This window comes from Lepus europaeus, chromosome 6, assembly GCF_033115175.1.
Source record: "Lepus europaeus isolate LE1 chromosome 6, mLepTim1.pri, whole genome shotgun sequence".
NCBI classification, from domain to species: Eukaryota; Metazoa; Chordata; class Mammalia; order Lagomorpha; family Leporidae; genus Lepus; species Lepus europaeus.
In genome coordinates, this window is record NC_084832.1 from 925788 (window position 1) to 952363 (window position 26576).

Here is a 26576-nt window from a genome sequence, read left to right on the forward strand (position 1 = left end):
CTGGTTCCCCGGAAACTCTGACCACCGCGGAGGGGTCTGGGACAGACACACACACACACACACACACCATCACCCTGGGCTGGTTCCCCAGAAACTATAACCACCGCGGAGGGGTCTAGAACACACACACACACACACACACACTGCCCCGGGCTGGTTCCCCAGAAACTCTGACCACCGCGGAGGGGTCTGGGACAGACACACACACACACACACACACACTGCCCAGGGCTGGTTCCCCAGGAACTCTGACCACATCAGAGGGGTCTGGAACACACACACACACACACACACACACACACCCCGCCCCGGGCTGGTTCCCCAGGAACTCTGACTACCAGGGAGGGGTCTGGAATGTACCAACACACACACTGCCCAGGGCTGGTTCCCCAGAAACTCTGACCACTGCGGAGGGGTCTGGGACAGACAGACACACACACACACACACACACACTGCCCCGGGCTGGTTCCCCAGAAACTCTGACCACTGCAGAGGGGTCTAGAACACACACACACACACACACACACCGCCCCGGGCTGGTTCCCCAGGAACTCTGACTACCAGGGAGGGGTCTGGAATGCACCAACACACACACACACTGCCCAGGGCTCGTTCCCCAGAAACTATGACCACCGCGGAGGGGTCTAGAACACACACACACACACACACACCCCGCCCCGGGCTGGTTCCCCAGAAACTCTGACCACAATGGAGGGGTCTAGAACACACACACACACACACACACTGCCCCGGTCTGGTTCCCCAGGAACTTTGACTACCAGGGAGGGGTCTGGAATGCACCAACACACACACTGCCCAGGGCTGGTTCCCCAGAAACTATGACCACCGCGGAGGGGTCTAGAACACACACACACACACACACACACTGCCCCGGGCTGGTTCCCTGGGAACTCTGACCACAGCAGAGGGGTCTAGAACACATACACACACACACACACACACCATCACCCTGGGCTGGTTCCCCAGGAACTCTGACCACCGCGGAGGGGTCTGGGACACACACACGAACACACGCACACCCCGCCCCGGTCTGGTTCCCCAGGAACTCTGACCACCGCAGAGGGGTCTAGAACACACACACACACACCACCATCACCCTGGGCTGGTTCCCCAGGAGCTCTGACCACCGTGGAGGGGTCTGGGACACACACACACACACACCCCGCCCCGGGCTGGTTCCCTGGGAACTCTGACCACCGTGGAGGGGTCTGGGATACACACACACACACGCACACCCCGCCCAGGGCTGGTTCCCCAGGAACTGACCACTGCGGAGGGGTCTGGGACACACACACACACACACACACACCACCCCGGTCTGGTTCCCCAGGAACTCTGACCACTGCGGAGGGGTCTGGGACACTGACCACCGCGGAGGGGTCTGGGACACACACACACACACACACACACACCGCCCCGGTCTGGTTCCCCAGGAGGGGTCTGGGACACACACACACACACCCCGCCCCGGTCTGGTTCCCCAGGAACTGACCACCGTGGAGGGGTCTGGGACACACACACACACACACACATACCACCACCACCACCACCAACCTGGGCTGGTTCCCTGGGAACTCTGACCACCATGGAGGGGTCTAGAACACTGACCACCGCGGAGGGGTCTGGGACACACACACACACACCCCGCCCCAGGCTGGTTCCCCAGGAACTCTGACCACTGCGGAGGGGTCTGGAACATACACACACACACCCCGCCTGGGGCTGGTTCCCTGGGAATTCTGACCACCACAGAGGGGTCTAGAACACATACATACACACACACACACACACACACCACCATCACCCTGGGCTGGTTCCCCAGGAACTCTGACCACCGCAGAGGGGTCTAGAACACACACACACACACACCCCGCCTGGGGCTGGTTCCCTGGGAACTCTGACCACCACAGAGGGGTCTAGAACACATACACACACACACACACACACCACCACCACCACCACCACCACCCTGGGCTGGTTCCCCAGGAACTCTGACCACCACGGAGGGGTCTAGAACACACACACACACACACACACACACACCCCGCCCCGTGCTGGTTCCCCAGGAACTCTGACCACTGCGGAGGGGTCTGGGACACTGACCACCGCGGAGGGGTCTAGAACACTGACCACCGCGGAGGGGTCTGGGACACACACACACACACCCCGCCCCGGTCTGGTTCCCCAGGAGGGGTCTGGGACACACACACATACACACCGCCCCGGGCTGGTTCCCCAGGAACTCTGACCACCGCGGAGGGGTCTGGGACACACACACACACACACACACACACACCGCCCCGGGCTGGTTCCCCAGGAACTCTGACCACTGCGGAGGGGTCTGGGATACACACACACACACATGCACACTCCGCCCCGGGCTGGTTCCCCAGGAACTCTGACCACCGCGGAGGGGTCTGGGATACACACACACACACACCCCGCCCCGGGCTGGTTCCCCAGGAACTCTGACCACCGCGGAGGGGTCTGGGACACTGACTACCGCGGAGGGGTCTGGGACACACACACACACCCTGCCCCGGTCTGGTTCCCCAGGAACTGACCACCGCGGAGGGGTCTAGAACACTGACCACCGCGGAGGGGTCTGGGACACACACACACACACCCCGCCCCGGTCTGGTTCCCCAGGAGGGGTCTGGGACACACACACATACACACCGCCCCGGGCTGGTTCCCCAGGAACTCTGACCACCGCGGAGGGGTCTGGGACACACACACACACACACACACACCGCCCCGGGCTGGTTCCCCAGGAACTCTGACCACTGCGGAGGGGTCTGGGATACACACACACACACATGCACACTCCGCCCCGGGCTGGTTCCCCAGGAACTCTGACCACCGCGGAGGGGTCTGGGACACTGACCACCGCGGAGGGGTCTGGGACACACACACACACCCTGCCCCGGTCTGGTTCCCCAGGAACTGACCGCCGCGGAGGGGTCTAGAACTCTGACCACCGCAGAGGGGTCTGGGACACACACACACACACACACACACACACCCCGCCTGGGGCTGGTTCCCTGGGAACTCTGACCACCGCGGAGGGGTCTAGAACACTGACCACCGCAGAGGGGTCTGGGACACTGACCACCGCGGAGGGGTCTGGGACACTGACCACTGCAGAGGGGTCTGGGACACTGACCACCGCGGAGGGGTCTAGAACACTGACCACCGCGGAGGGGTCTGGGACACACACACACACACACACACCGCCCCGGTCTGGTTCCCCAGGAACTGACCACCGCGGAGGGGTCTGGGACACACACACGCACATCCGGCCCAGGGCTGGTTCCCCAGGAACTGACCACCGCTGAGGGGTCTGGGACACACACACACACACACACATACACACACCCTGCCCCAGTCTGGTTCCCCAGGAGGGGTCTGGGACACACACACACACACCCGGCCCCGATCCGGTTCCCCAGGAGGGGTCTGGGACACACACACACACACACACACCCCGCCCCGGTTTGGTTCCCCAGGAGGGGTCTGGGACACTGACCACCGCGGAGGGGTCTGGGACACACTAGCTGGGTGCTCCCCTGGCACTTACCGGCACCTTCATCTTAAAGTCATCGCGGCTGAACCTGAAAGCGATGTCAGAGAGGGTCCTTTGGAAGAAGCCCACTGGCCGGAGGACGAGCACGAGCTGCAGGTTTGCTGGGAAAGACGCCTGTGGGGACAGGTGCAAAAGGCACTCTGGGTGGCTGAGGCCACGGTGCAGCCGACCACATGGTGCAAAGGGAGCCCCCGCCCACAGGGCCCCACACCCACGAGGGTCATGCCCACAGCCCACAGGGTCATATACCCACCAGGGTCACGCCCACAGCCCACAGGGCCACGCATCCACCAGGGTCACACCCATAGCCCACAGGGTCATACACCCACCAGGGTCACGCCCACAGCCCACAGGGCCACACATCCACCATGGTCACGCCCACAGCCCACAGGGCCATGCACCCACCAGGGTCATGCCCACAGCTCACAGGGCCAAACACCCATCATGGTCACGCCGATAGCCCACAGGGCCATGCACCCACTAGGGTCATGCCCACAGCCCACAGGGCCACACACCCATCATGGTTACGCCGATAGCCCACAGGGCCATGCACCCACCATGGTCACGCCCACAGCTCACAGGGCCACACACCCATCATGGACACGCCCAAAGCTCACAGGTCACACCCCACTTTTCAAAAGAAAAAGGGAAAAGTGACATTCTTTGTTGCAACTAAATTCTGCTGCTCCTAACACAAAAGCATCCCTACAGCTGTCCCAGGTGAACCCTTACGACGTCATCCTGAATGAAAGGGCAGGTCCCAGCACCTGTGAAGGTGAGCCCGTCCCCAGGTCCTGCAGGAAGGTCGGGCCCCAGCACCTGTGAAGGTGAGCCCGTGCCCAGGTCCTGCAGGAAGGGCAGGTCCCAGCACCTGTCCCAGGTGAGCCCATACCCAGTCCTGCAGGAAGGGCAGGCCCCAGCACCTGTGAAGGTGAGCCCGTGCCCAGTCCTGCAGGAAGGGCAGGTCCCAGCACCTGTGAAGGTGAGCCCGTCCCCAGGTCCTGCAGGAAGGGCAGGCCCCAGCACCTGTGAAGGTGAGCCCGTGCCCAGTCCTGCAGGAAGGGCAGGTCCCAGCACCTGTGAAGGTGAGCCTGTGCCCAGTCCTGCAGGAAGGGCAGGCCCCAGCACCTGTGAAGGTGAGCCCGTGCCCAGTCCTGCAGGAAGGGCAGGTCCCAGCACCTGTGAAGGTGAGCCTGTGCCCAGTCCTGCAGGAAGGGCAGGTCCCAGCACCTGTGAAGGTGAGCCCGTGCCCAGGTCCTACGGAAGGTCGGGACCCAGGACCTCAGAGCAGGACCTCATCTGGGGACAGTGTCTTTACTGAGGGCAGCAGTAAAATTAGATTGTGAGCGCGGCACTAATGCCACGTGACTGTCCTCACAGATTGTCACGGGGGGCCACACAGGGGCAGAGGCAGAGACGCACCGTGCCCACCTCCAGTGAAGCCCGGAGGTCACCCACAGCACCACCAGCGGCAGAGAGCCAGCCCGGCTGCCACCTGCTGACTGCGGCCTGCAGGGCCCTGGGTGCAGCGCTTTGTCACCATCATGCTGCTTGGTGAAGGCAGTGACACCCGCAACGGGCGCGGGACACACCTGCCCCGTGTGCAGCACCCACCCCGGGTGGGAGCGGCCACTCGAGCACCAACTCACGAGGAGCAGGAGGTGGCTCAGGCCGGGCTGCTGAGGGCACGCAGCGGGAGGATGGCCCACTCTTCTGTGCACACACACAGGGCCCCGCAGGTCGCAGGCTTCATGGACATCGGAGACAGAAATATGGAGGAGACAGCAGGAGTCCACTGGCCCCGCCCACAGCAGGGAGTGGCCAGGCCGGGCCATTCCTCAGCACCTGCACACAGGCGGGCTGCCCTGGGGCCATAGGACAGACTCACCTTGTCCTCGATCCGAGGGCTGCCACCAGACTGCCCCACGGGGCCTTCCCACCCGGGCGGTGACACGGGGCTGCCACCAGACTGCCCCACGGGGCCTTCCCACCCGGGCGGTGACACGGGGCTCCAACCAGACTGCCCCACGGGGCCTTCCCACCCGGGCGGTGACACAGGGCTCCCACCAGACTGCCCCACGGGGCCTTCCCACCTGGGCAGTGACACGGGGCTGTGTCCCCACAGGGCCTTCCCACCTGGGCAGTGACACGGGGCTGTGTCCCCACAGGGGCCTTCCCACCTGGGTGGTGACACGGGGCTGTGTCCCCACAGGGCCTTCCCACCAGGGCAGTGACACAGGGCTGTGTCCCCACAGGGGCCTTCCCACCTGGGCGGTGACACGGAGCTGTGTCCCCTCAGGGCCTTCCCACCTGGGCGGTGACACGGGGCTGTGTCCCCACAGGGGCCTTCCCACCTGGGCAGTGACACAGGGCTGTGTCCCCACAGGGGGCCTTTCCGCCTGGGTGGTGACCAGGGCTCTGTGAGCCTCCCACTTGGGCAGTGACAGGGTCCTTGTCCCCAGGGAAGCCAGTGTTCCTCTAGGACCCCAGTTTCCTGGGTGCACAGCCGCCCCACGGCCCTCACTGCACTCGCCGTGCCCTCTCCAGTGGCACAGGGACCTGCAGCCTGGCGCCGGCCCACTTGGCAGGTGCCTGATGAGTTCTCAGGCCGATCGGGGCCCAGGTGAGGGGGGGTGCCTTCTGCAGACCCCATCAGCCTCGCTCAGCCTGCAGCCCTTGTGGAGGTTCTGGTGTGGCCGGGCTTCCCTCCACCACAGAGGACACTGGACACGGCTCATCCCCAGCCTCTACACCCCGCAGGCAGCACCCAGAGCCGTGGGCAAGATCCTTTATGAGGGGGGCGCAGTGACATGAGCCCGGGGGACAGAAGCCTTACCCTGGTGCACGCTGGCGCCAAGACCACCGACGCTGGCCCCCGAGCCCCTTCCTGATTGTGGGGAACACACAGCACAAGCCGCTCAGGCTGCCCAGGGGCCCCTCAGCTCCAAGTGCTGGGAGCTGAGAGGCCGAGGTCGGTGGCCCCTAGGTTTGGCCTCCAGTGAGGGCCTCAGAAGGCAGGTGGCATCGTAGTCCCACCGCCACTCAGGAAGCTCGCTCCTCCCATAATAGCCCACTCTTGGGAAAACCACCTGAAGGGTCCATGACAGCCACTTACTCCCTGCTCAGGGCGCTGGCCCCAGGGACCACCGGGCTACCAGCACAGAGACCCTGGGCCATGGGGCACCTCGACGCGGGGAGCTGGGAACTCTGTCACTGCTGCCTGTGACCCTGCCACTGCTGCCTAGGGACAGCCACCACGGCGCTCCTTCTGCCAGCAGCGTGAGTCACGCTCTCCACGTCAACGTGCTCCGTGTCACCCGACTGTCATACCTCCCATGGGCTCACGAGGGAGCTGGCAAACCAGTACCTGCCGACCTCACATCCAGCCCCTACCCCCTCAGAACCGACCATCACACCCAGTCCTCTGCCCCTAGAGCTGACCGTCACACTCAGTCCTCTGCCCCCCCCCCAGAGCCAACCTTCACACCCAGTCCTCTGCCCCCCCAGAGCCGACCATCACACCCAGCACCCCACTGTCTCCAGAGCCAACCTCACACCCAGCCCCTCTCCTGGCCCCCAGAGCCGACCATCACACCCAGCCCCTGCACCCCCGGAGCCGCCCTCACACCCAGCCCCTCTCCTGGGCCCCCAGAGCTGACCGTCACACCCAGCCCCTCCCTGACGGTCTCCAGAGCTGACTGTCACACCCAGCACCCCATCCCCCCAAGAGCTGACCATTACACCCAGCCCCTCTCCTGGCCCCCAGAGCCGACCATCACACCCAGCCCCTGCCCCCCCGGAGCCGCCCTCACACCCAGCACCCCGCCGTCTCTGGTGGGTGCTTCTAGGTAAGCTCCTGTGGCTAGAAAACCCCAGGGAAGGAAGACCCCTGTCCCACCCCTAGGGAAGGAGCATGCTCACTGGCCTGTCCCCGCACCAGGCCCACGGCTGACCCCACCCTGTCCTGCCTTTCCTGGCTCTGGCTGCTCCATTTTTTAAAAAACTTTATTTTGAGACCAAATCTTCATATTGAACAGAGCACCTGGAAGGGCCTCTCCCAGGCAGGCTTTAGTGACCCACAGACACGTATTTTGCATAAGACAACGGCAAATTCAATTTTCTCTGGATTGGAGCCAGCCATGGGTATTCAAAGCCGGGGATACATCTAAACTAAAAGCTTCATTTAGAAAACACAATTTAAATGGAGGGTTCAGGATGGAGGCCACAAACCAGTCTTTTTGCAAATTCCTTAATAATTAAGCCAACACGAAGTCATAATCAGTTTTGTGTACCAGGAAACAATCTTGTTCATTTTCTGGGGCTGAGCTTGATGGACCTGGGGTCAGAGGAGATGGAACATAGCAGGTGGCTGCCGATGGACAGGGGAGAGCTCCCAAAGGAGCAGGAAGACCACGGCATGCTCACAGCCCAGCCAGCGGCGCCCTGTGTGGCCACGGCCACTCGGCCTGACGCCCCACCAAGTCCTCGCACAGTGGCTGCCGATGGACAGGGGAGAGCTCCCAAAGGAGCAGGAAGACCGCGGCGCGCTCACAGCCCAGCCAGCGGCGCCCCGTGTGGCCACGGCCACTCGGCCTGACGCCCCACCAAGTCCTCGCACAGTGGCTGCCGATGGACAGGGGAGAGCTCCCAACGGAGCAGGAAGACCACGGCGCGCTCACAGTCCAGCCAGCGGCGCCCCGTGTGGCCACGGCCACTCGGCCTGACGCCCCACCAAGTCCTCGCCGTGGCTGGATCCCGCACACTTGCCTGAGAGCAGCCCCAGGACCACAGGTCTACATCAAGGCAGTTGCGTGGAAGCTGAGTCGTGTCTCAGTGTTAACAGACAGACAAAGCCCAGGGTGCAGAGCAGGAGGGACGATGAGGGCCCCCTCCCCACCCCGGGCAGCCCGGATGTGTGTTCCGGAGGCAGCCACCGACAGCCAGCCCCAGGCCACAAGGAGCCCCCCACAAACGCACGGCCAGCTGGCTTTGCACCTGTCCACCATATCCCCAGAGGCCACACACCAGTCTGTGTATTTAAACACGGACGACGTGAAGCTGGGGTCTCGAGAGGGTCGGCTGGCTGGGTGTCAGGGAGGTAGCTTCTCCTCTTGCTGCCCCCGCGCAGGGCCCTGCCAGGGCCTCCATCCTTGGCTGATTCTCTGAGGACCGGCTGCGTGCGCTCAGAGCTCATGGTGAGGGCTGAGGGCCTTTAGCTCATTTTCTAGTCAGTGTGCAAGCTGTCATCCTGAGGACCAAGCTGCCGGGGCGGGCACACTGGTGACCGAGGGGACACCTAACCCTTGGCAGGTGGAAAGCAGAGTGCGTGGCGACTGGGAGGCTCAGCTGCACATGGCCGCCTGGGGCCCGGGGCCCGCAGGTGTGCACGCAGGCAGCACCCGCCTGCAGGCTCCCCCAAAAATGCAGTGGAGAAGTGGAGCACAAACCCGGGTTCCTCGGGGGGCTGGCACCCACTCCTGGCTTACTGATCACACTCAGGGAACACCTCCTTCCAGCGGGGACAGCGGGCACCGTCTCGGCCACGGAGCACGGCCAGGCTCACTCAGGGAGGGACAGATGTGCTACCCCAGGCATACGCACCTTCAGCACCCCCTGAGCCCCACCGTGAACAAGCGAAACCTGAGGAACCCAGCCCAGCAACGGGCTTCAGCTCCCCACCAGCCACCACGTCGCCTGAGATGGGAAGTTAGAAGAACACAGCGGTCAGGTGGGACAGAGCCCAGGCGTAGAGGTGGGCAGTCAGCCCTGACCGCGTCCCGGGCGTCAGCAGGCACCGCAGCTGGGGTGGGCGCTCGCCCATCGGGTAGGGCTCCACTAAGGATGCCTGCGTCTCACACTGGGGGCCTGGGTCCACCTCCCTCTCCGGTGCATCTGGGGAGGCTGCGGGGCCCTGCACCCCCACGGGAGACCCAGCTCCTGGCCTCGCCCAGCCCCAGCCATCACGCACCCGGGGAGCGAACGGCACAGGGGTATGTACATCTGCCTGTCTCCGCTGCCTCTCAAGGGTGGAGAGCACACTGCGGGCCACGCCGGCCCTGCGGGAGGGTCTCGGCACGCACTGCTGCCCGGGCCGCGCACACGCAGCTGTGCTGCGGCCTCAGCGTGTGCGTGCTCCATGGTGTCTGCCCTGGGCTTCTCACCTGTCAGCTCTGACCTGGGGAGACTGGGAGGAGCAGTCCAGTGAGCCCTGCCACCCTCTCGTCACAGATGCACACACGTTACATGAAGACACACATAGAGACACAAATGTATATACATGCAACCACATACACACTTACACACATTCACAGAAACATGTGTGCATATACACAGCCACATACACAGTCACACACAGTCACATATACACACAACCACACACAGACACACATGCATATATACACACAACCACACACGTACAGACACACATGCATGTACACACAGCCACACATGCACTTACACACATTCATATAGACATCCATGCATCCATGCATGCACACTTACACCGACACCCAGTCACAGAGATACACATGCATATATATGCAGCCACACACTTACATACATTCACATACACACAGACATACACATGTACACTGTTACACATACACAGCCATACACATGCACAGACTGTGACACACTCACAATCACACACACTGTCATATACAAGTGCACAACATACTCCCATGTGCATCCCCAGTCCTACTCACTCAAAACACTCACACACAAACTCATATGTGCTCCCTCACGCACACTCACATACACTGCCACACACATGCACTCCCTCCCACACACTCATGTGTACTGCCACACACACGCATTCCCTCCCACACACACCCACTCGCCCCACACTCACAGACACTCGCACGGCGCAGCAGGAGGGGCTAGATTCCGAAGCAGGGGTCTGCAGGAGCATCCTGGGGCATTTTCCAAAAGATCTGGGGAGCCCAGACTGCACGGAGCGTGAGCAGGGCAGGAAAGACGTCCGATCCCCGGCCCTGACTCCCGCCGTCCCCTCTGCTCACCGGTCAGGACCCTGAGCCGGCGGCAGGTGAACACGGCCCTCTCTGGCTGCCACCGCTCACCCCCGCTGGGCCTGAGGGGCGCCCGGCAAGCCTGATTTGGAGAACGCTGGCGCTTGGCTCGCCCCATGTCTTATTTTTCTATTCCAAGCCAGGCGAAAGCCTCGGAAAGCGAGAAAAGCACACCCCAAATTAGGGCCGCTCAGCTCATGAGATGACACACATGGTGGCTAAAAATATCCCCATAATTTCAGTGCCTTACGTAAGCGCCGAATCTCACCGGGGACCAACTGCACTTGCCCTGGTGGCTGCAGCACCTGCCGCCCAGGAGCCCGGGCTCTGCAGACTCCCGGGGGGATCCTCTCCAAGGCCCTTTGGCTGGCCCTGGCGTTGTGAAGTCGGGGTTCACCCATAGCTCCTGGGGGGGGGGAATGCCGGCCTGTGCAGCCCGCAGTGCAGAGCCAGCCCAGGGTGGTGACACAGTGAGCAGCTCTGCCCTGTCTACTTCCCCACGTCAGGTTCACCAGAGCCATCGCTGAGGCACCCAGACCCAGGGGGCTCTGGGCACAGAGCCTGGAGTCACCACCTCAGGGTCACACAATGGGACCCAGCCCTTCCTGGCAGTGGCCTCTGCTCACCAGGGTGGGCCTGCAGGTCCCCAGAAAGAGTGGCTGAGCCCCCCCAAGCCTCCCCCCTTCCTTGGCCTCCCCTTGGCTTCTCCCAGCAGCTCCTGAACAGAAGCAAGGGTCCCACCTGCTGCTGGCCCGCCTCTGCCCCCGTCTCCCGGTCAGTGCGCGCCGTTCCACGCAAGTCCACCCAGGCCGGGGCCCTCGTGGAGACAGCCCCTACCCAGGCCTGGGGATGGACACAAGGACGGGACGGCCACCCTCTGCGTGCCACCCGCTGTCCCTGAGGATGCCCGTCTCCCATCTCCACAGCCACCGCGGTTTGAGCAGGTCTCAGCCCGAGCTGGAGCCGGACTGGAATCTGTGGGCTCGGCTGTGGCAGGGACGCGCTGGGATGCAAGAACGCTTCCCCACGAGCCTGCTTTTCCCAAACCAGTGCTGCTGAGCACCCGGAGTCACAGGAGGACAGGAAAGCCCCATTTCCTGGGGTACAGGAGTCCTCGCCAAATAAAAACCGAACACTGACTTCCAGTCCCGATTCTCACACGGCGAAGCTGTCAGGAAGAGCTGCTGGCTTCCGAAATCCGTAACCAATGAGAAAATAAAACCGGACCCGCACCTGGTAACGAAGCACAGTGCCCATGGCACTGCGTGCACGGCACTGTGTGGACAGCACTGTGTGGACGGCTCTGTGTGGACAGCACTGTGAGGAGTCTGCACTGTGTGGACATGGCTCTGTGTGGACGGCTCTGTGTGGACGGCACTGTGTGGACGGCTCTGTGTGGACGGCTCTGTGTGGACAGCACCGTGAGGAGTCTGCACTGTGTGGACTCTGCACTGTGTGGACACAGCACTGTGTGGACGGCTCTGTGTGGACAGCTCTGTGTGGACAGCACTGTGTGGACTCTGCACTGTGTGGACTCTGCACTGTGTGGACATGGCTCTGTGTGGACAGCACTGTGAGGACTCTGCACTGTGTGGACAGAACTGTGTGGACGGCTCTGTGTGGACTCTGCACTGTGTGGACACAGCACTGTGTGGACTCTGCACTGTGTGGACAGCACTGTGTGGACGGCTCTGTGTGGACAGCACTGTGTGGACTCTGCACTGTGTGGACTCTGCACTGTGTGGACACGGCACTGCGTGGACAGCACTGTGTGGATGGCTCTGTGTGGACACGGCACTGTGTGGACATGGCTCTGTGTGGACAGCACTGTGTGGACAGCACTGTGTGGACTCTGCACTGTGTGGACAGCACTGTGTGGACAGCACTGTGTGGACTCTGCACTGTGTGGACACGGCACTGTGTGGACTCTGCACTGTGTGGACAGCACTGTGTGGACACGGCACTGCGTGGACAGCACTGTGTGGATGGCTCTGTGTGGACACGGCACTGTGTGGACTCTGCACTGTGTGGACACAGCACTGTGTGGACTCTGCACTGTGTGGACAGCACTGTGTGGACAGCACTGTGTGGACTCTGCACTGTGTGGACATGGCTCTGTGTGGACAGCACTGTGTGGACGGCTCTGTGTGGACTCTGCACTGTGTGGACACAGCACTGTGTGGACTCTGCACTGTGTGGACAGCACTGTGTGGACGGCTCTGTGTGGACAGCACTGTGTGGACTCTGCACTGTGTGGACTCTGCACTGTGTGGACACGGCACTGCGTGGACAGCACTGTGTGGATGGCTCTGTGTGGACACGGCACTGTGTGGACTCTGCACTGTGTGGACAGCACTGTGTGGACACGGCACTGCGTGCACAGCACTGTGTGGATGGCTCTGTGTGGACACGGCACTGTGTGGACTCTGCACTGTGTGGACAGCACTGTGTGGACACGGCTCTGTGTGGACTTTGCACTGTGTGGACAGCACTGTGTGGACACGGCAGTGTGGACTCTGCACTGTGTGGACTCTGCACTGTGTGGACTCTGCACTGTGTGGACAGCACTGTGTGGACACGGCACTGTGTGGACGGCTCTGTGTGGACTCTGCACTGTGTGGACACGGCACTGTGTGGACTCTGCACTGTGTGGACAGCACTGTGTGGACACGGCACTGTGTGGACTCTGCACTGTGTGGACACGGCACTGTGTGGACAGCACTGTGTGGACTCTGCACTGTGTGGACAGCACTGTGTGGACACGGCACTGTGTAGACTCTGCACTGTGTGGACACGGCACTGTGTGGACTCTGCACTGTGTGGACAGCACTGTGTGGACTCTGTACTGTGTGGACAGCACTGTGTGGATGGCTCTGTGTGGACACGGCACTGTGTGGACTCTGCACTGTGTGGACTCTGCACTGTGTGGACAGCACTGTGTGGACTCTGCACTGTGTGGACAGCACTGTGTGGACGGCTCTGTGTGGACTCTGCACTGTGTGGACTCTGCACTGTGTGGACAGCACTGTGTGGACTCTGCACTGTGTGGACGGCTCTGTGTGGACAGCACTGTGTGGACACGGCACTGTGTGGACACGGCACTGTGTGGACAGCACTGTGTGGACTCTGCACTGTGTGGACACAGCACTGTGTGGACGGCTCTGTGTGGACTCTGCACTGTGTGGACAGCACTGTGTGGACTCTGCACTGTGTGGACTCTGCGCTGTGTGGACGGCTCTGTGTGGACAATGCTGCTGCCACCAGCATCTTCTCACACCAGAGTACGCATCTTGTAGTTCCGTTTTGGAAGAACACATGTATGCACCAACAGTCACGGCACATGGGGATGTATGTGCTGCCGTAATGTGTGCAGAGGGGCGTCACAGCACCAGGCCTGAACTGGGTGCAGCCACAGGTAGGTGGACAGTGCTCCCCACACAGGGAGGAGCCACGTGTGCCTCTGTGCAGGCAGTAGCAGGCACGCCCCCTCCACAGGGACGAGGATGGTGTGACCTGTGCGGGCAAAAGGGGCAGAGCCTGGCCCTATGAGCAGGACAGTCCTGAGGAGGCGCCGGCTGTGTGTGTGAGGATGAGTGGAAGTTGCTGGGGGCTGTGGGGAAGGGCGCCCCAGGTGGAGGTGTGTGTGCCAAGGTGCAAGCCAGGCAGGCCGGAGAGGCCGCAGGGACCAGGAGCCCACAGGGGCGAGAGCACCAGGCCGGCTCAGAATAGGCACAGTGGGTCCTGGGTGGTGCTCAGGGTGCCCCTGGGTGGTTTGTTTATGCCAAGGTGAGCCTGACTGCGGCTGTGGCACCAGTATCCTCGTCCCTTCCGACAGTGGTGCACCTCCCTGGGAGCCTGGCTGTAACAACCTGTGGGCTCCCCGTGTGCCTGACATGGGAGAGCCTGCTGGGACCCACACGTGCCCATGCTGAGGCCAGACAGGGTGACAGGCATGTGGCTGCTCGCCGGCGAGGCCTCCAGACCTCTGGGGACGTTAAAGCAACGGGAGCTGCTAGCACAACACAGATGCTTCTCCGGAACTTTCCATCAGACACAGGAACGCGGGGCTGAGGTGGGAGAAGCAGCCCAGGCCCTGCGCAGGGCCAGCAGCTGGGGACAGGCCCGCAGACACGGAGGCTGTGGGAGTGGGGGCAGACGCGCAGGGAGGAGGTGAGGAGCAGCCTGGGGATGGGAATCACCCCCCCCCCCAGGCCCCAGAACACAGGCTGGGGCTTCCGGGTCCTGGGGTACAGCTGTCCAGAAGCACTCGGGGCCCCTGAGCTGCACGGTGCCTGCTGCCCGCACCTGCAGATGCTCACCCTGCCTGTGCTCAGCCCACGGGCAGGGGAGTGAGCGGGGACGGCGCCGGCTTGGGGAGGGGGAGCTCACACCTGCAGATGGTCACACTGCCTGCGCTCAGCCCACGGGCAGGGGAGCGAGCGGGGACGGCGCCGGCTTGGGGAGGGGGAGCTCACACCTGCAGATGCTCACCCTGCCTGCCACTCAGCCCATGGGCAGGGCAGTGAGCGAGACGGCGCCCAGCTGGGGCAGGGGGAGCTCACAGTGAGGTCCCGGCAGACGTGGGGGTGACTGAAGACTCGGGGGGCCTTCTGCCGCCTCCACCTCTCCCCTCAGGCTCCTGCAGGCCAAGAGGCCGCTGCAGCCCACGCTCTCGCACACAAGTCCTTGGGGTGAGGGGTGAGGGCAGGGAGGGGTGCGGCGGTGTCTGACTGGACCTCCCAGGGAGGGGAGAGTGGCTTGGAGGAAGCTCCCCAGGGCCAGGCCAAGTCCCAGCCCGATGGCCCCAACACGCAAGGCCCACCCGTGCCATGTGACGGAGACCGCATCTCACACGTATGACAGCCGGCAGCAGCCAGACCCTGGCCTTGGCGGGCAGCTTTGGAACGGCAACAGCCCCCTGCGATTCGGCGCGGCACTTACCGCGATGCGCAGGACTGACGCCTTCACCGAGCTCCATTTGTCCTGTCTGCGGTCTATGACCAGGATGAACCCGATGCCAGCATCCTGCAAGCTGGAAGCAGGAGAGACTGGTGAGCGGTGCAGGCAGGGGCCCACGCAGCCCCCACGGCAGCCTCACACGCAGCCGCCCTCCCGTCGTCCTTCTGCCATTTCTGTGCTGTGAGGCAGAATGTGTGCGGGAGTGCGGGGGGGCCTCGGGCTCGGCGCATGGCAGCACTCTGGGGATGTGTGCACACGTGTGTGTACATGCGTGTGCCTTTGTGTGCCTGCTCAGCCCCTCCCAGGAGCTCCAGGACCCGATCTCATCCTTGGAGGCATGCGTGTTTCGTACCCGATGTCCCCGTAGCCTCACACTGGCCACTTGGGCACAGATCCAAGTGGAACCCGAACTTCCTGCCGCTGAGTGCCCCTCCCTGGCCACACCCTCCCAGCCCGGCCCTGGACCCCTGCTTCTCAGCGGTCCTGGTGCCTGAGGTCCCTGCACTCGGCCACATCAGAAAACCGCTCTCCACGACTTGGGAGGACCCCACCCCCACCGCGAGCGTCCACTGGAGACGGAGGAGGAACCTGCGTCTGTGCAGCGGCCACACTGGGGACGACGGCCATGCTGGGCTGCTGTGTGAGGACACCCTCCGCCAGGGCCCGGCGGCCTGGCTGCAGGAGGCCGAGTCAGCAGAGCAGTGAGCGCTCTGCCTCCCTCCGCTGGGGACCCCATGGCCCAGCCGTGGGCGCTGCCAGCACCGGCCGCCGCCAGCCAATCCGATCACTTCCACTTCTCTGCACACGTCCAGGGGGCGTTTCTGGGCTCCCACGGAGAGCGGCACTGAGTCAGACACTGAACCCAGCAGCCAGGGAGGGCGCCTTGGCTGCCGCAGGCATCCCCCAAACACCGCAACTCCCAGAACCAGGAGGCGACAGCGAGGCCCGGCGCGCACGTCCATGTGGGGCGAGCCGTGCACCCAGTGTCCACCAGCATCACCGTGGACACTGAAGGAGGCCACACATGGCAGCGACTTGGTCCAATAGCAGCAAACGCCTCCTGGCAAAGGCCCAGGCCAGCACCGGCGCCAGAGCACAGGCGCACAGAGCCTCCGCACAGGTTCCCCTGCAGTGGAATGCTGGGTCGCGTTTCCCCATTTTCCCCACCTACTCCTTCCGTTTGGGCCCTGCAGCAGTCTAAGCTGGGAGCAGACAGCAGGCACAGGGAATCTGCCGAACACCCTGGCTGATGCCGGCTCCGGTCTCGGTGCCCAACCCAGTGACCTGCAGGCCCCGTCTTTCGCCATCATGAGCACTTAGGGCCTCACCGCGCTGCCGTGTGCGTGCTCGGCCACCCGCTCTGGGCACTGCCGGTGCCCTGTCCGCTTCTACATGGTGCAGGAGGTTCTGCCGAAGCTGCTGCTGATCTTGCTGTCCCAGCTCAGGCCGTGTGACCCAGGGCTGCCGCCAGCAGGTGCTCCACTGAGGTGGGGCTGCTGGCCCGGTGCGGATCCAAGGGGTACAGGTTACTCCCCAAGGAGGCCGACTACGGCACCCGGCATCCGTCTGCTGCCCTGGCAACCAGAGCTGACTCACAGGACCCCGCCCCCACTCCCTGCAACTCTGGGCCGGGGAGCCCCTCCCTGAGCCGAGCCCCGATCACTGAGGGTCCAACTCCTCCCCGAGTGATGGAAACAGGGCCCAGGAATGTGGGTTTCCAGCCAGAGCACACAGCCAGTACAGCACCATCACCTGCAGAGCTGGGCCTGACAGTGTCCCCCAGACGCCCGTCTGCCGGCGTCGCTGAACGAGCCCCTGCCTGGGCACGCACACGGAGAGGGAGGGGCCCGCCTCTCACGGCAGCGAATCTGGTGGCGAAGGCGTCGCCCCCACAGCCGACTCAGTCGCCAGCCGCCTCCACTTCCTTCTCTGGGAAAATCTCGCATGTGCCTGGGGCTGCCATGAGCCCCGGTGTGGATCCACTTGTTCCTGGGAGTCTTGCACACCAGGGAGGACCCAGAGCTGGCGCCTGAGCTGACCCCCGCTTGCGGAGACCGCACCCCGTGGGAGGCACGCTCCTGCGGCGCCCTGGGCTGTGACAGCACCGCAGAGGACTCAGGATTGGCCCCTGTGCCCTGCAGAGGCCCCTCCCCGGCTCCCCAACAGCTGGGTGAGGAGGCGCCGCCTGGCCGGCAGCAGCTCTGTGGGAGGCTGAGGATCTCACCTTGGGCCAAGTGAGTGAACAGTGCACGGGGGCCTCATAAACTCTGCGTCTAGACTCACCACGCAGGCTTCCAGCACAGGTCCTCAGTGCCCGGGGCCCACTGTGAGTCGGGGCTCCTCCTGGGCGGGCAGCCGGGGCGCCGGCTGGAGGGCTGACCGCCGTGTCGCTGGCCGGGGCAGGGGCCACCCAGCAGGGACCTGGGGCGGGGCCCCTCCCCCTCCCTACAGCGAGATGCAGTCTCGTCCAGGACTCAGCTGGGGGAGCAGGGGACCCCGCTTCATCCCAGGGCCGTCCTGTCGCACGGCTCCGCTAAGCTGTCTCTGAGGCAGAAGCGTGAACACATCCCCGCCCAGAAGCGAGCGTGGAGCCTGGGTGCAGGCCAGGCAGACGGGGGTGGGGTCAGGGAAGCCCTGAGCTGTCTCTGGAGGAGCTGGGGGCCCTGGCGAGGGGTGGGGCTGTGCACTCCAGAGCGGGGGGACAAGGCAGCCCTGTCTGACCAGACACATGGGAGGCTGCTCTGGGGCAGACATGGGGACAGAGGTGGGTGAGGGGCCAGGACCTCGTGTGCCATGGGAGGAAACATCTGTGGCCGGCGGGAAGCATTTCTGTGGTTTTTAAAAGTCCTCGTAAAACAGGAACCAGCCAGCGCTGTGGTGTAGCGGATACAGCCACCGCCTGCAGCACTGGCATCCCATATGGGCACCGGCTTGAGTCCCGGCTGCTCCACTTCCAATCCAGCTCCCTGCTAATGTGTCTGGGAAAGCAGTAGAAGATGGCCCAAGTCCTTGGGCACCTGCACCTACGTGGGAGACCCGGAAGAAGCTCCTGGCTCCTGGCTTTGGATCGGCCCAGCTCCAGCCCCTGCAGCCATTTGGGCAGTGAACCAGCGGATGGAAGACCTCTCTCTCTGTCTCTCCTCTTTCCCCCAACTCTCGTGCCTTTCAAATAAATAAATTGTAAACAAACAAACAAAACAGAAACCCTCATCGCTGTGAGTAGGTTCATCTCTTACACGTTGCAGCCACCAGAGTCTAAGATGCCTGGGCACTTCAGACTAAGACCTGGGCGACTCAGAGACCTGCCGCCTGCTGGGGACACCCGGCCACACCTCGGGGGCTGTTTCTATCCACGGTGCCCTCTGTGGTCAGATACGAAACTGCACCTCCAGACATGGCTCTGGAGGCCCGGGGTGTGGATGGGGGCAGGGGGGAGTGTACCTCCCTCATGGCTGCAGCTGGGAGAGAGAGAGGTGGGTCTCGCCAAGCCCACCCCTCCCCGTCATCACTGACGAGCTGCCCACTGGCACAGGGCGTCCTCTGGGGAGTCCTGCAGCGTGCAGAGCTGCGGCACTGAGGCCGGGTGCTGACCAGACTCAACAGGTCAGGTGAGCGGCCTTGGCCTTTAACGACCAGCAGGGCGCAGGGGTCCCGGGGGCTTCATGTCCCAGCTGTGTCTGGCCGGCTGCTTAGTGCACAGGGGCCCAGGTCAGCAGGCTGAGGCCCTGCATGAGGCTCACCAGGGTCCCAGGGTCCCAGGCAGCCACTTTCCCAGTGCCCCCGGTGGGAGGGGTGGACAGGGCCGGGGGCACAGGGAAGGTCAGGGAGCCAAGCCACCACTGGTCACTTCTCACGGTGGGCACTCCCAGGCGCCCCAGCCTCAGTGTCCCCTTTAGGTCCCCAGGTCAGGCTCCCCAAGGCCTCCCAGCCCAGGGGCCAGGTGGAGAGCAGGGTCACTGGGGGCGCAGCAGGCCGTAGCGTGCGTGCAATGCGGGCAAGGAGAGGGGGAGCAGGTCACAGAGCACGGGCCCAGCTCTGCCACTTAAAATGAGGGGAGGGCTGGGGTCAGAGGTCCCACTTCAGAGAGGAGCCTGCTAAGGGGCCCCACTGCCCGGTCTCTCCCGGCCATGACCCTGGGGAGCCCCCCATCTCACTCCCAGCTGAGAGTCTGGGGGAATCCTCTGTCCATCTCACTCCTGCTATGACTCTGAGGCACCAGCTCTGTCTCACTCCACTTATGATTGGAGGACCCCCCATCTGTCTCACTCCAGCTGACTGGGCATCTCATCTGTCCATCTCATTCTCAGGAATGACTGCGGGGGACCCCCATCTGTCTCACGCCAGCTGTGATGGGGGACCCCCCTGTCTGTCTCACCCCAGGTGTGATGGGGGCCCCATCTGCCTCACTCCAGCTGTGATGGGGGACCCCTGTCTGTCTCACCCCAGGTGTGAGGGGGCCCCCCGTCTGCCTCAATCCAGCTGTGATGGGGGACCCCTGTCTGCCTCACTCCAGGTGTGATGGGGGACCCCCCTGTCTGTCTCACCCCGGGTGTGATGGGGGACCCCCGTCTGTCTCACCCCGGGTGTGATGGGGACCCCCGTCTACCTCACTCCAGCTGTGATGGGGGACCCCCGTCTGCCTCACTCCAGCTGTGATGGGGGACCCCCGTCTGTCTCACCCAAGGTGTGATGGGGAACCCCCATCTGTCTCACTCCAGGTGTGATGGGGAACCCCCGTCTATCTCACCCCAGGTGTGATGGGGTACCCCTGTCTCACTCCAGGTGTGATGGGGAACCCCCGTCTATCTCACCCCAGGTGTGATGGGGTACCCCGCCTATCTCACCCAAGGTGTGACCCCATCTGTCCCACTCCAGGTGTGATGGGGGACCCCGTCTGTCTCATTCCAGCTGTGATGGGGGGACTCCTGTCTCTTTCACTCAGCTGTGATGGGGGACCCCTGTCTGTCTCACCCTAGGTTTGACTGGGGGACCTCATCTGTCTCACCCCAGGTGTGATGGGGAACCCCTGTTTGTCTCACTCTAGGTGTGACCCCCGTCTGTCTCACCCCAGGTGTGATGGTGGGGACCCCGATCTGTCTCACCCCAGCTGTGATGGGGGACCCAAGTCTGTCTCACTCCAGCTGTGATGGGGGACCCCATCTGTCTCACTCCAGCTGTGATGGGGAACCCTGCCTGTCTCACCCGAGGTGTGACCCCATCTGTCCCACTCCAGGTGTGATGGGGGAAACCCCGTCTGTCTCACCCGAGGTGTGATGGGGGACCCCCGTCTCACTCCAGGTGTGATGGGGGACCCCGTCTGTCTCACCCCAGCTGTGATGGGGGCCTCTGTCATCTCACTCCAGCTGTGATGGGGGCCTCTCTGTCTTGCCCCTTAACCCTGCTGCACAGTGGCTGCTCCTGCCCAGGGTCCCTGTGGCGACTGTTCCCCCCCCCCCATGACCCAGGCCGGCTCGCGCACTCCTCGCTCCGAGTCCCATCTGCAGGGGCTGCTCTCCCTCCCACCCCTCCCTTGCACCTCATCCTGCGTTCTCTCTCAAGCGTCCTTTTCCTGTAATCCCATGGCCACGTGTGGCCCACGTCACCTCCACAGAATGGCAGCACTGTGAGATTTTGTGAGTGCGCTCGCTGTTGGGCCCCAAGTGTGCCCAGAGCAAGGAGCTCCTCCTCAACCCCTTGCCGACGAGGGGACTCAGCATCTGCTTGCCATTGCCCTACAGCTCACGAGGCTGGGAGGGCCACAGAGCCCCCTCCTGCGGGCAGGGCGACACTGGCCCCGGGGCTTCTCCGCAGGTTGGCTCCTAGCAGTGAGGAATCTTACAGGTGCTCTGAGCCCTGGGTCCCTGCCACCCTGGGCTGATGAGTGGCACAGGTCCATGTGCACCTCACGGGCAGCCCTCAGCCCGAGCGTTTGGAGCCACCTGTGCACTTCTGCCTAAGATGGGCTCACACGGGTTCCTGCCTTTCGCGTGGAATACACAGCGCTGAAATCAGAGCTCTGTTTTTAAACATTCATTTTTTAAAACATGATACAATCTATGCTTGGCTGCCAAAGAAAACTACTATCCCTTAGAAACATTCTCGGGCCCGCGCGCACCACGGCTCACTAGGCTAATCCTCCGCCTGCGGCGCCGGCACCCCAGATTCTAGTCCCAGTTGGGGCACTGGATTCTGTCCCGGTTGCTCCTCTTCCAGTCCAGCTCTCTGCTGTGGCCCGGGAGTGCAGTGGAGGATGGCCCAAGTGCTTGGGCCCTGCACCCCATGGGAGACCAGGAGAAGCACCTGGCTCCTGGCTTCGGATCAGCACAGCGCTGGCCGTAGCGGTCATTTGGGGGGTGAACCAATGGAAGGAAAACCTTTCTCTCTGTCTCTCTCTCTCACTGTCTAACTCTGCCTGTCAAAAAAAAAAAAAAAAAAAAGACAATCTCAGTGAGAGGCTTCTCCACCATTGCACTGATGCCTTCCTCTTCCTACTTGAAGATGGGTGAGGGAGCACCAGGCCTAGGAACGCCCCTTCCCCCAAGAAGAGCGAAGATGGAGGGAGCACCGGGCCTAGGAACGCCCCTTCCCCCAAGAACTTCCTGCAGAGGCAATCCAGGGACCAGTGCAGTGCTCAGTGTCTCCACCAGAGGGAGCACTCCCCTAACTGTGGCTTCCGGCCACTTCTCCCCAGCCCCAACACACAGCTGGGGTTGGTTCACCCCAGTAGACAGCAGGCGCTTCTGGGCCTGTGTTTGGTTGTCACTGTCCTGTCCGTTGCCCTGAGCAGCTCCTGGCCCACTCACGGGGACTCCGCTTGGCCTCGCCGTTTCTCCCCCACACTTAAATGCTTGCCGAAGTCTCCAGAAATGCAGCTGCCGTGCAGACAGGAGAACTGCACTTCCATTTTCTTCAGAACTTCAACAAGCATGCTCCACTCTCACAACGATGCCCGTGACCCCACACACACACATGCATAGAACATACATGCACACCGACATGCATACACCCAACACATACACATACATGTAACACTCAACATACCACACTCGCCCGACATGCACAGCTCCACCCAACAACTCAACATGCGCATAACACACAATACATATATATACACAAACCAACATGCACACATACACATACACCCAACACACACATGTACACCCTTTCATACACCCCAAACACAACACACATACAGGTACACAAGATGTACACATGCATATACCCCAACACACACCCAACACATACCCAACATGCACACATATACCTAGCAACCCACCCCCAACATACAAGACACGCACATACTGACATCCAACATAGACACCTAAACATATACCCAACACACACAACCCAACATCCATCCATACACACAACACACCCAACATGCATACACACACATTCATATACCCCACACATATATACACTTACATCCAACACATACAAACCCGTACTCATCCACCCAACACAAGACACAATATACACACATGCACATACCTCCACCCGACACATGCGCGCACACACACACACATACACTCCTATCTTCATATACGCTGTATGTGGAAGGGCACTCCTGTCTCCACACATCGTGTGTGCTGAAGGACACTCCCGTCTTTACCCATGCATGGCTCACTGTTCCCGGAGGAGCAGCAGCGGCCACTTTTGGTGTGGGAGGCCAACTGTGTCAACATTTGCTTGGAAGAGTAGGCGGATGACAATCATGCTGAGCCCTGGCCACCTCTGCTCACAGCCCAGGGTGCCTAGCAGCCACAAAGCAGCTTCGTTGCCTTCCTGATTGGGAAACAGGCCCGCGGAACACTGGCTTAGCCAGACTCCCAGTGACGAACCCCGGGGTCAGCTGTCTCCCGGGAAGGGCAGGCAGGGGCCTCACCCGCAGGACGCAACCACACCACGGACAGGCAAGAGAGATGGGCTCCCTGAACAGACCAGACTCCCCAGCAGCCCCTCTGCACATGGCTTCCACCTTTGTCATGAGAAAGGTCCCCCGTCCCATGTGGGGTGCTGCGTCCGGAGCAGTCAGGAGGCTGGTGACACGCAGGAAGGAGAGAGACGGCTGCCCGGGCTCACGCGGACCTGACCGCGGGATGAGGGGCCCCAAGGCAGAGAGCAGCCTGGAAAAACAGGACTGCGACGCGGCTTGGATTTCAGGCAGGCTCCGGAGTCCCTCAGGGCCACAATTCCCTTAGGAGACAAGGCCCGACTCCGACCCACGTCACTGGGAAACTCGACAATGCCATCAACCCTGTCCCACAGTCCCTGGGAAACCCAACGATGACATCAACCCGACAGGGCGCTGCCTGCCTCTCAAAGTCCCTGGGGCACCCACCACGGCGTCCACCTCCCTAGGGAAGCAAGGGCGCTGGGCGGCCGCACCCCACGTACCTGGGGATGCCGGTGAGATAGGTCATGACATTCTGGAACTCCTGGTCTGGGATCTCGCTGAAGGCCGGGTAGTCGGGGAAGGTGATGACGGGGCTCCCGTCCTGGCCCCGGCCACCTGCGGAGAGACCAGAGGCAGCGGTCAGCGAGGCCCCCACGGCTCCCTGGCGCGTCCCCCACAGAACGTCGGCTCCTCTCCGCAGGCCCGGGTGTTTCCGCCAGAACCAGGAGCGCCTGTCGGTGATCCCACAGAAATGTCTGCGGCACAGCGTGTCTGTGAGGCAAACCCAGATGAGGGCTAAGCCACCCCGGACCCCCGCGGGCAGCCTGTCTGCTCGTCTCTTTCCAGAGCTGCCCACACTCTGCAAACACAACTGACAGCGCGGCCTTCTGTTCTCTGCTCCCCCTGCGAACAGGAAGACACGGAACCGGCTGGGCCGCTGCGGCCCGCGGGCGGCCACTGGGCCTCTCCCCTCCCAACCTTGCACACAATCCACCCCGGCCACGCCGGAGAGAAGGCACACCTCGCCCCCCTGGTGCGGCCACACTTCCCGCGTCGCCACCTCGCCACGTCCACCAGGCCGCGAGGGCCCCGGCAGCCAGGGAGGGAGCCGGAGCGGGAGGCGGGCCGCGGGAGTGGGCGCGCGTGGGGCGCCGGCTGTGCGCGCAGTCCCGACTGTCCAAGTCCTGGACGCGCGGGGCAGGGCGCAGGCCCCTCGCGGGCAGGGCGGCCATTCCCGTCAAGCCCCGCGGCCTTTCCCGTCAAGCCCCGCGGCCATTCCCGTCAAGCCCCGCGGCTTTTCCCGTCAAGCCCCGCGGCCTTTCCCGTCAAGCCCCGCGGCCTTTCCTGGCAGGCCTCGCGCCCTCCGCGAATGCTCGCTCGGAGCCCCGGGGTCGCCCCGGTGGCCTGGTCCCCTCTGCGGGACTGTGTGTCTGGACTTGGGCCTGACGTGGGGGCCTGCGTGTCCCTGGCTGCGCCCCGCGCCCTCGGACAGGGCACGGCCCCTCCGCGCCCTGGCCCCGCTCCGTCGGACAGGACACGGCCCCTCAGGGCCCTCGCCCCCCGCCGTCGGACAGGACACGGCCCCTCCGCGCCCTCGGCCCCCGTCGTCGGACAGGGCACGTCCCTCAGGGCCCTCGCCCCCCGCCGTCGGACAGGGCACGGCCCCTCCGCGCCCTCGGCCCCCGTCGTCGGACAGGGCACGTCCCTCAGGGCCCTCGCCCCCCGCCGTCGGACAGGGCACGGCCCCTCCGCGCCCTCGCCCCCCGCCGTCGGACAGGACACGCCCCCCCCACCCCCCGCGCCCTCGCCCCCCGCCGTCGGACAGGGCACGGCCCCTCAGGGCCCTCCGCCGCCTCAGCCCCCGGCCCCTAGCGCGGCCCTGACGGGGCCCGGCTGCCCTCGCACAGGGTCCCCGGCCGGGGTCGCGCCGGCTAACGGGGAAGCCATCACGCGGACGACGGCCCGGTCCCCAGCCCCCGCAGGCTCAGCCCCGCACTGGCGCCTCAGCGACACAGGCGTCGCCAGCAGGAAAGGGCGGGCCTCTGAGGACGACCCCGCAGGGCTGCTCACCTGACCCTGCGCGGGCCCGCACGGCCGCCCGCACGGCCTCCCGCACGGCCTCCCGCCAGGCAGGCGAGGTTGCGACCTGGCCGGATGCCTGCTTCACTGGCAGCCAGTAGCCCGCTTGCTTCCAGAGACTTCTGGCAGCCTCACACCAACCCCGTGTTTTGAGAGAGCAACGGTGCCAAGCTGAGCCCAGTGGGAGACACGCAGAATCTGCCGAGAATTCCATCTGGGAAAGAAACTGTATTGTTCTCACACAACACACGGCTGCACCGGCCCCACGGGTGGCGGTCACCGAGCTCGGAGTTAGGCCCTGGGGCCCCACACAGGCCTCCGGCTCCTGGGCTGCAGCCCGCTGGGCAGGGTCTTTTTTTTTTTTTTTTTTTGGACAGGCAGAGTTAGAGAAAGGTCTTCCTTCACTCCCCAAATGGCCTCTACGGCCGGCGCTGCGCCGATCCGAAGCCAGGAGCCAGGTGCTTCCTCCTAGTCTCCCATGCAGGTGCAGGGCCCAAGGACCTGGGCCATCCTCCACGGGCAGGGTCTTTTACTGGAGTGACCTGCCCTGTCATTCCTGCACACGTGAGGACTGCACGAAGGTTGTGGGAAAATGGAATGAGAAGAGAAGGCTCTGTTGGTGCCAAAAAGGTAAACTTAATGCAGTTTTCACGGTGCTTCTTTTTCATGAATTTCCATATACGCATATATGCACACATACACAGAGATGCGTGCTCACGTTGCTAGGGCCTGAACGGTGGTCTCACAGAGTCCTAGGCTGCAGACCTAACCCCCCGTGTGAGGCCTGTGGGGGTGCAGCCCTCATGGCGGAGTGGTGGGAGCGTCTGCTCTCCACGGCCTCTCTGTCCTCTCCACCAGGGACAGACACAATGAGAAGGTGTGGGCTGCACACCAGAGGCAGCCTCACCGGACCACAGTCGCGCTGCTGCCCGCATCCAGGCTCCCGCCTCCAGAGCTGTGAGAAACGCATCCAGGTTTAAGCAGCTTGGTCTGCAGTGTGTTGTC

The 26576-nt window shown here is 63.2% G+C and overlaps 1 protein-coding gene across 1 annotated transcript in view; it reads right to left on the bottom strand.

Moving 5' to 3' along the window:
• Positions 1–26576, bottom strand: part of MCF2L (MCF.2 cell line derived transforming sequence like) — a 148093-nt gene that overhangs the window by 18287 nt on the left and 103230 nt on the right. The window contains exons 3-5 of the mRNA XM_062195250.1: positions 23993–24107; positions 15578–15668; positions 3603–3722 (exon numbers count right to left, since the gene is read on the bottom strand). Of these exons, the coding sequence (XP_062051234.1) occupies positions 3603–3722; positions 15578–15668; positions 23993–24107 (326 nt within the window). The remainder of the gene's footprint in view (positions 1–3602; positions 3723–15577; positions 15669–23992; positions 24108–26576) is intronic.